At 41.2% G+C, this 9,124-nt stretch overlaps 1 protein-coding gene across 1 annotated transcript; it reads left to right on the top strand.

The window, feature by feature from the left end:
- Window positions 1-265: 265 nt before the first annotated feature.
- On the top strand, window positions 266-8,372 carry LOC139480409 (meiotic recombination protein SPO11-like). The gene is made up of 13 exons (XM_071263474.1): window positions 266-402; window positions 901-1,014; window positions 1,892-1,980; window positions 2,495-2,561; window positions 2,884-2,992; window positions 3,306-3,392; window positions 4,080-4,116; window positions 4,393-4,502; window positions 5,022-5,121; window positions 5,718-5,755; window positions 6,414-6,490; window positions 7,391-7,502; window positions 8,253-8,372. Exons 1-13 carry the CDS (start codon window positions 266-268, stop codon window positions 8,370-8,372), a joined length of 1,197 nt encoding a protein of 398 aa, XP_071119575.1.
- The last annotated feature ends 752 nt before the right edge of the window (window positions 8,373-9,124 follow it).

Here is a 9,124-nt window from a genome sequence, read left to right as displayed (position 1 = left end):
CTCACATCACTGATACCAATTCAAAGCTTGAAAAGATTGAATCTCACTGTAATTTACTGGATACACAGTGATACAGACATTAAAATGTAAACATGATGTTGTTTAGTAAACATCTGTGTACTTACTCCTTTGTTTTAAAGATAATGAAACAGCTTTTGTAATAATTTTAGGCACATTGATCACGCTGCATTTTGGTGTGAGGATTGGTTGAAAGAAGGGGGGCTACTCTCAGGGAGATTGTATTTTGTTGACGAAATAGCAGACGATGAATAATAGTGCAGACTTTTGGCATGCCGTGGACCTTCTAAGTCGCCACTTATGTGTCCAGTGGCGGCAAACAAAAAGAAAGGAAGACCCGAAGAATACTCAGGAGGCGCAATCGGTTTTATTCGTCAATGAAAGGTGTGCTCTAGTTTAGAAGGCCTTAGAGATCCTTATAGTTACATAAAAATATCATTTTCCATAACCCATTATATCTTTCGAGTCCTACGATCTTTCCTATGAGTTAGGATTGTTTAGGAATGTTGTTTGAACACGGTACATCTGACCTTCACGTTAGATTTGATATAATATAGGACCCGCTTCTTTATAGCATTACGCTTTATTTAGCCTGCAAATACAATAACAGATCCGCGCTATTACCCATTTGTTTGTTTGCTGTTTAACTCCGCACTCAGCAATATTACAGCTATATGATAGCGGTTTGTAAATAATCGAGTATGGACCGGACAATCCAGTGGTTGACGTCATGCACATCGATCTACGTAGTTGGGATTCATGACATGCAAGCATGACCACCCGATCCCGTTAGTCTCTTACGACAAACATGGGTTGTTGAAGACCAAGTCTGAGCCGGAATCTTCACGGGACTATTACCCATTTAAAGTTTTCTACTTACAGGGATGACATTCTGAAGAAGATCGAACAAGTTTTCCTTCAAATGACACAATCTATATCCAAAGGTGATGCACCAAGCTTCAGCTACACAAACAAATCGTCATGGGACAGTGTCAGGTGATGTTTCGTCGAGAGTTTCAAATGTTCGCAGTACTGTTACGGCTCACTTCTTCTTTTTTTGAACTCCTGTATCCCACAACCCCTCGGTAGTTGAAGTCATATGATTTAATACAATCATTATGTAGCGGCCATACAATTTCTGAGCCCTGTGATGGAGTTCGAACCATCCGAGGTCGGACGGACGCCTTGTCAACTTGACCAAAGTGGTTAAGCCCGTCAGCAAGCCCCAAAGGTAAGGATGTCATCTGTGGGATGACTCCACGATCTGTACAACTTTCAACAATGTGGTCTGGTTTCTGAGATACAAATGACATAAATTGAGAAAGAGCCAAAATGATCGTGATCTACGTGCCCTGGCACACTCCTGTCGTCATCTAGTTCCAGAGAGTGTTCATTATGACTGACAATGCTTCAGTCTCAAAACGTGTCATAAATTGTCCACAAACAGCCAGAGACACATGGCATGAGGAAATTAAGGAGCAGTTTCATGATATCCTCCGTTGTTGATAGGACAGCCCTACAGTTATCACCAAGAATAATTTTTTTGGAAAGAAACGCATCAGTCAGTTTCTGAGGGAAAGAGCTGAACTGAAACACTGAGCCTAGTGTGCTTGTATGAATATTTTCCACATGCTGACACAGATTAATATGTCAGATAAAGTATCTTTTATAACTAGTAACTATAGTAATTATTATCAGTTAATAGGCAAAACACATGCCCTGGAAACACTGGTCCTAATATACGCCATTATTTGCTATTGCTTTTTCTTTTGTGTCTATCACACACAATAAGTTTAGGAGTTGCCTAATTCAGTTAAATGAAAATGGCGTAGTGTTAAATTTAGTTTCATTGCAATATATTATGTATGTACAGGTTTGAAAACAGCGTCGGTATTGAGCCTGCGAAAGACCAAAAGTTGTCTCATGTACGATTTGACAGTCTCCAATCTGTAAAGAAGTTTGGTAAGTTGAAATTGTAAGCTCCAATAACTGGTAATATGTATGTAGTTTTAGCTAAAACCGTTCTATTTCCATCTTCGCAGCTGATATATACATATTCAAGGTAATTAAACATAATAACTTAAGTAGCATTGTTTCCTTCACCAAGCTATCGGAATGGACATGAGTTCTTGTCCTCGCCTAAGCTTGTTTGCTTAATGTTGTACATTTGAGTCACAAGTCAGCATCAGCTAAATAGATTCGTCGGAAAAGATCGGGAAAAGAATGTATCTGTACATAAAATAATTTGAGTTTGCAGAGTGAGCAGATTCTTAACAGAATCTGTGCAAAACTCATTCAGCTGATTCCTAGTGCAACTTTGATCTTGTATAAGGGTCTAAGGACATAAACGTTTTGGGAAATTCTGGGCGTTTGTTGTATATTATGATAGTTCATAGCTTCTCTGGTTAGTACTGTATTACTCATCGTCATTCTTCTTCAAATAGAAACGTATCTACCGAATGTTTTGTCGTTTTAGGTTTAATGACAAGAGTACTGTCCATCATCTATAAACTTATTCAGCAGAATAAATATTGTACCAAACGGTAAGTGTGGAAATATTCTTAACCAAAGATGAAACTATGAATTATATAAACATGGAGGACACAGATATTGATTTGAAACCCCTGAACATCTTTATTTGACTTACAAAACGGTATAGCTTAAAACATTTTTATCGGGTTCAATTAAAACTCATTCCCTAGAAGCATATTTTGTTCAGCAGACAAAAAGTATACGTTTTTAGGTTTTCCTGTCGTTATTATGGTATATGACCAACGGACAGCAGATTCTAAATATTTCCAAGACGTTACAATGATGTGAGTGAAACAAATATAGTCACGCCTTCACTATTTTAACTTGGAACAGTGATCTTTACTATCAATATCCGGAGTTGTTCGGGTGTCAGACAACTTTGGACAATCTCGTGGACAACGTCGCCTGTCTACTAGAAACACCACGATGGGAACTACACGTGGTTAGTGAGAATTTGTGATTTGTAAAAGTAACACACAGTTTGTATATTTATATCGAATGTTATTTCTTCGACACTGAGTGTATAAAGTCGAATATTTCAATGAGCGTTAACATTTTTAGAGGCATTTCCTAAACAGCTGTGGAGTATGGATTTACAATGTCGATGAGGGTCTAGGTGTTCAGCTAAATCATGGATTTTACGTTTACTTCAAGAACCATTGAACTGTTATGCAATTACATAAGACCATTTTGCCTTTCATTCATCAAGATTATCAAATTTCATTATTATTGGAAATGATGTTCTTGTTATTAAGCTGGCTACGTGCAAAGGCAGTGTCGCAGGCGACGTGCAGTTTTACAGTGACCAGGGCCACTTCGTTGACTGCAGCATCACGAGGACAGTAAGTACACGTGCCCTCAACCAGCAGCCTACTCCCCCTTACAGCCAACCCATTGAACGCAAGTATCAAATATTGCTGACCCCTGAAGATCCGGGGTACAATAGGTCTTCAGCAACCCATTCTTGCCATATGCTTGTGGTAAGAGGCGACTAACTGGATCGGGAGGTCAGGCTCGCAGACTTGGTTGAAGCATGTCATCGTATTCCAATTGCGTGGATCGATGTTCATGATATCAATCACTGGATTGTCTGGTGCAGACTCGATTATTTCCCCACCACCGTCATATAGCTGGAATATTGCCGCGTGCGGCGTTAAACAACAAACAAACAAACAAACAAACAAACAAACAAACAGAAACATCAAATATTGCTGACCAGTAAGTTTCCCAGTGGGGCCCTCAACTTGCAGATGTCAACTGGAGCGAATGTTGGATATAAAAAACTGACTCCTACGGTCAATTAAAGATGTATGAAGAAATAGAAATATCATATGAATATTATATACAGCAAACTAAGGTTATAACGAACTCAAAGGGACCAAGAATGTTAGTTCGTTACGTAGTTCGTTACGTAGTTCGTTATCACCGTATACACTACATATATACAGCAAATAGACGTGACCAGTTCGTTAAAAGTGTGTTCTTTATTAACATAGTTTACTGTAAATGACTTTTCCATGTACTTTTAGGGGATCCCGGTTCCAGCTCATATGAAGGACATGCAGATTATCTTTCATACAATAGATTAGACTTGTACATCACACGTCATATCTATGTCACTGGTCGGATTGTCACAAACCAACCTGTAACGTTAACTGAACATTCTATAGTTGAGTTGTGTATTAAAGAGCTTCAAGTCAATGATGAATAAGGTTTAAATGATGTATTGGAACGCTCTATTTCGAAAGATGATGATAGTAGAAAACCAATGTTTACATTGAGACAAGTTGTGTTTTTTAACATCTTGAGTACACTGTCATGTTTGAACCTTAACACATGCAGACATGACCACACATGCAAGGCTTGTCCTCATTGTGGAGAAGGATGCAACTTTTCAGAAACTACTGGGGGACCAGTTTTGTCAGAAGTTCGGGCCATGCATCATGATTACTGTGAGTAGAAACGTTGTATTCCAGCAGTGTATGTAGCATGTGTAGTGCATGTACTTAGTGTAGTGTAAGTCATTACTTGTTGACAATACTAGGTGACTTGAATTGTCTCCTCGGCATTACCTCAGCCATAGAACAACTACTGGGGTTGGGTTTACAATGTTACATGTTTTTATTTGTAGTAGAGACACAATTGACTTTCAGGTGTAACATTGTTGCTATGGCAAGGTCGGGCGGTGGGGTAGCCTAGTGGTAGAGGCGTTCACTCGTTCGATTCCCCTCAATAATACAATCTGGTACACCCTGATATTGCAGCGACTGGAATAATGCTAAAAGCGTCGTAAAACCTGACTCACTCAGTCCCTGTGACGATCTCTTGATTTCCAATCCAATTGAGTGAGGTATTTTATTATGTGTGAATCAGGGTAAAGGTTTTCCTGACCTTGGAACTCACTCAGTCCCTGTGACGATCTCTTGATTTCCAAGCCAATTAACTGAGGTATTTTATTATGTGTGATTCAGGGTAAAGGTTTTCCTGACCTTGGAACCAGGCTTCTGTTGAGGGCTCTGTGGGACAGGTTCCAGCTCCCCATGTTTATTCTGGTCGATGCTGACCCTCACGGTATGATCTTAAATAGCTGTCTACTAGATGCACTGAGGCTAATGATCCCTGAAGACCCCGATTAGAATTGTTCTTCAGCAACCAATGCGTAAGAGCCGACTAACGGAATTGGGCGGTCAGGATCGCTGACTTGGTAGATGCATGTCATCGTATCCCAATTGGGTAGACAGATACTCGATGTCAGTGACTTGATTGTCTGGTCCAGACTCGATGATTTATAGACCTTATAGACCGCAGTCTTTGAGCGGGCATATTGTTGAGTAAAACAACAAGGTATGGTAGTATTTCTCAATCTACAAATAATCTGCATTAGTTGAGTAACCGTTCGATGTTTGGTGCATCCCGTATTTAGTACGAAAATACCAGCATTGTATGATGAGGGAAATTTCAATACAAAAAGTATGTATCAGGACCACATGTATTCTTCCTGTATGTAGAAGTTTCAACCTTCGTCTGCATTGATTCTATTACACATACATTGGTTGAGATGATATTGATTCCCAAAGATAATGGACTATGTCTTCTAGAGTGACAACTGTGGATGTTTCATGTACCACGTGGTATACAGTAGCTATATCTGTCCTCTCATATTTCAGGTATAGAAATAATGTGTGTGTACAGATTCGGATCCAAGGTGAGTTTACGGTCCTTGAGTGAGTGAGTGAGTTAAAATTTAACGTGGCATCCTTTATCTCAGCCACATTGCGACTTACAGTCTTTGAAACCCAACAGCTCTGTGGGTCCTAGTCCAGTGTCTATTCCATAGTACTAGTCTAGTGTGTTTTCCATGGTACTAGTCTAGTGTGTGTTCCATGGTACTAGTCTAGTGTGTGTTCCATGGTACTAGTCTAGTGTGTGTTCCATGGTACTAGTCTAGTGTGTGTTCCATGGTACTAGTATTGTGTGTGTTCCATTAGGGCATAGTGTTTGAAACCGTGGGGTATCTGGGTAGAATGTCTCCCCAAACCTGATGCGTGTTGTAAGAGGCGCCTTAATGGTTCGGGTGGTCAGACTTGGTGAGTTTGTTCGTTGTGTGTCATTGTACCACGACTGCGGTGACTCTGCTCATAATATTAATCACTGGTTTGTCTGTTCAACTAGGTTATTTTCAGACTGTCGGAATTTAGCTAGAACACTTACATAAACTATGCAGCCAACTCACTAGTCTCAATCATAGAAACGTAATTATATATACACGCTGTGTTTCCATGATATACGTGCACAACCATGAAGAAACATGGCCATGACACGCTTACAGAATCATATAGAGTGTGCCCATGATATGCTTGCAGGCACAAGCGGCAGAAAACAGACACCTTGCTGTGCCAAGCATGAAGTGGCTAGGAATTTTACCAAGTGACCTAGGCCGGTATGGAGCATATAAAAACATGAAATTGAGGAGAGGGGTAGTTGTCTACATTTCAGGGGATAGCTTTGCTTTGGTCCAAAATCTTAATTACAGAATTCTTGTTGCCCCTGATGGTGTGAATCTACTCATGTCCATAATCGCAAAGACACTGTTTCTAGGTTTCTCGCGCCATACCCATGGCTTTCATGAAAGTGGTAAACGTCTAAGGCCTGCATTACGGGGGTTCATCCCACATTCTGCTGCAGACACGCGGCAATATGACTGAAATAGTGGGCAAATCGGCCTTGGTAATTTATCTTAGGGGGTGCCGGTGAGATTGGCCTTAGATCTATCTCATATTTTGTCTCCCCTCCCTCACTATAATACATTACCAGTTCCTAAAAGGTTTCAATAGAACTGTGATTTTTTGTTTTTCATTTGGATGCGGTTTGAGGTTACATGGATGGGTGTGTTTGACGTTACATGGATGGATGTTTGACGTTACATGGATGGATGTTTGACGTTACATGGATGGGTGTGTTTTCGTTATATTGATGGATGTGTTTGACGTTATATTGATGGATGTTTGACGTTACATGGGGGAACGTGTTTGCCGTTATTTTGATGGGCGTGTTTGATGTTACATGGATGGATGTGTTTGACGTTATATTGATGGACGTATTTGACGTGACATGGATGGGGTGTTTGACGTTACACGGGGGAATGTGTTTGCCGTTATATTGATGGACGTGTTTGACCTTACATGGATGGGTGTGTTTGACGTTACATGGATGGATGTGTTTGACGTTACATGGATGGATGTGTTTGAGGCTATATCGATGGACGTGTTTGACGATTGATGTTATTGTGAAATGGACATAATTATTTGTAAAAGCTGGCAATTATGTCCTCTTTGTGCAGGCTTAATATCCACGAGTCGGTGTGTATACCGTTCACCAAGAAGGACATGGACAAGGCCTCGGAACTGACAGGACGACCCTATGTGCTGGCAAATGCACCCCTCGCCTCACAGGCACGTATCACACCCCTTCTCTTCTCAATGGAAGAATCAGGACATTCCCAAGCCGCCCTCGCCCCCCTCGCGAAACTGGGGCCCATCGAAGCGCTCGTAAAATATAAGTCTCTCGCCTATTAAGTGCCTGGAGTGGCGCATTTTCGTGGGCTGCAACCTACGGAGCGCATCAAGTAGCTCTTTCATAGTTGATAGTTCCTGGTGTTATATGAGTGGGTTCGGAGTCTTCTTCCGTAAGGCCACCTATGTGTATTCTTCTAATATGTCGTGATGCATGTTATAAGGCAGTTAATAATTATTGCCCCTGGTATCACTTCCAATAAGAAGTGTGTTTGAACTTTATCCCTTCATGCAACATCCTCACAAATGACCGTACTCTGTACCGTTCTGCTGCTCTATATTAGTCAGTTTATGTGGGACGTTCCTCTGTACACGGAATTCACATGGGGTAATAAAGTACTGTCATACTGCCATGATGATGATGATGATGATGATGATGATGTTTGCCAGTGGGGAACGCTAGAGGTTAAAGCGTTCGCTCGTCTCGCCTAAGACCCGGGTTCTATTCCTGACATGTGTACAATGTGTGCAGCCCGTTTCTGGTGTCCCCGCCGTGATATTGCTGAACTATTGCTAAAAGCAGCGTAAAACCATACTGACATCATCATCATTATCATCATCATCATCAAAAGTAAAAGTAGGATCGCAGTCATCAAATGTGTAGCATCATCCTCATCTCTGCCCCCGTAGGTTCAACACCTGCTGCAGCTGGGTCATAAGGCTGAAATTCAGTGCCTGGACTCCCTGTCTCCAGCATATCTCTGTGATGTCTACCTGCCTTCTAAACTCCAGTGTGGGGCCTGGCTCTAACTCGCAAGACAGCTAAATCTATGTGTGATGTCGGCCTGGCTCTAACTCGCAAGACAGTTAAATCTATGTCTGATGTCTACCTGCCATCTAAACTCCAGTGTGGGGCCTGGCTCTAACTCGCAAGACAGCTAAATCTATGTGTGATGTCTTCCTGGCTCTAACTGGCTAGACAGCTAAATCTATGTCTGATGTCTACCTACCATCTAAACTCCAGTGTGTGTCCTGGCTCTAACTCGCTGACACCTGAATCTATGTGTGATGTCGGCCTGGCTCTAACTCGCTGACACCTGAATCTATGTTTGATGTCTACCTGCCATCTAAACTCCAATGTGGGGCCTGGCTCTAACTCGCTCTACATCTGAATCTATACAGAACCTCAAAAGAAACGTCACTTCATGAAAATACTTCCCACTAAAATATCAATGCATTTTTGGAGGTATCTCGTCTTTCACATTAGTCAGTATCCAGTGTTAACGGTCAAAAAGTGCCACAAATATGGATATAATGGGTCGATAAAACGCAGCTTAACAAACGACCCTGGTACAAGTTGCCGAATGCTTTGCGTGAAAAGCAAAATTCCCTTGCTTTTCCTTGTGCCTTTTCTGATAAACGGCATCACAATATGTTAATCCTTGTATTGATACTATGCCAAGACTGAACAATCAGAGGGTTTGGAAGACCGATGCTGTTGGTGACCTGGTATCGTTGCTGTAATCTGTAGATGGTTCTCACGTGGACATTAAAGACATTGG

Source organism: Haliotis cracherodii, unplaced genomic scaffold (assembly GCF_022045235.1).
Source record: "Haliotis cracherodii isolate W230 unplaced genomic scaffold, xgHalCrac1.p SCAF_4, whole genome shotgun sequence".
NCBI lineage: Eukaryota > Metazoa > Mollusca > Gastropoda > Lepetellida > Haliotidae > Haliotis > Haliotis cracherodii.
The sequence above is the reverse complement of the archived record's forward strand: the minus strand, read 5'-3'. Positions and strand labels throughout refer to the sequence as shown.

Bases quoted from the DNA above. Each gene is read 5' to 3' on its own strand.
- LOC139480409 (XM_071263474.1), top strand. From the start codon at position 266: ATGAATAATAGTGCAGACTTTTGGCATGCCGTGGACCTTCTAAGTCGC. The intron at 5,756-6,413 runs GTGAGTTTACGG...ATATGCTTGCAG, and splicing joins TGTACAGATTCGGATCCAAG to GCACAAGCGGCAGAAAACAG. The intron at 6,491-7,390 runs GTATGGAGCATA...CTCTTTGTGCAG, and splicing joins TTACCAAGTGACCTAGGCCG to GCTTAATATCCACGAGTCGG.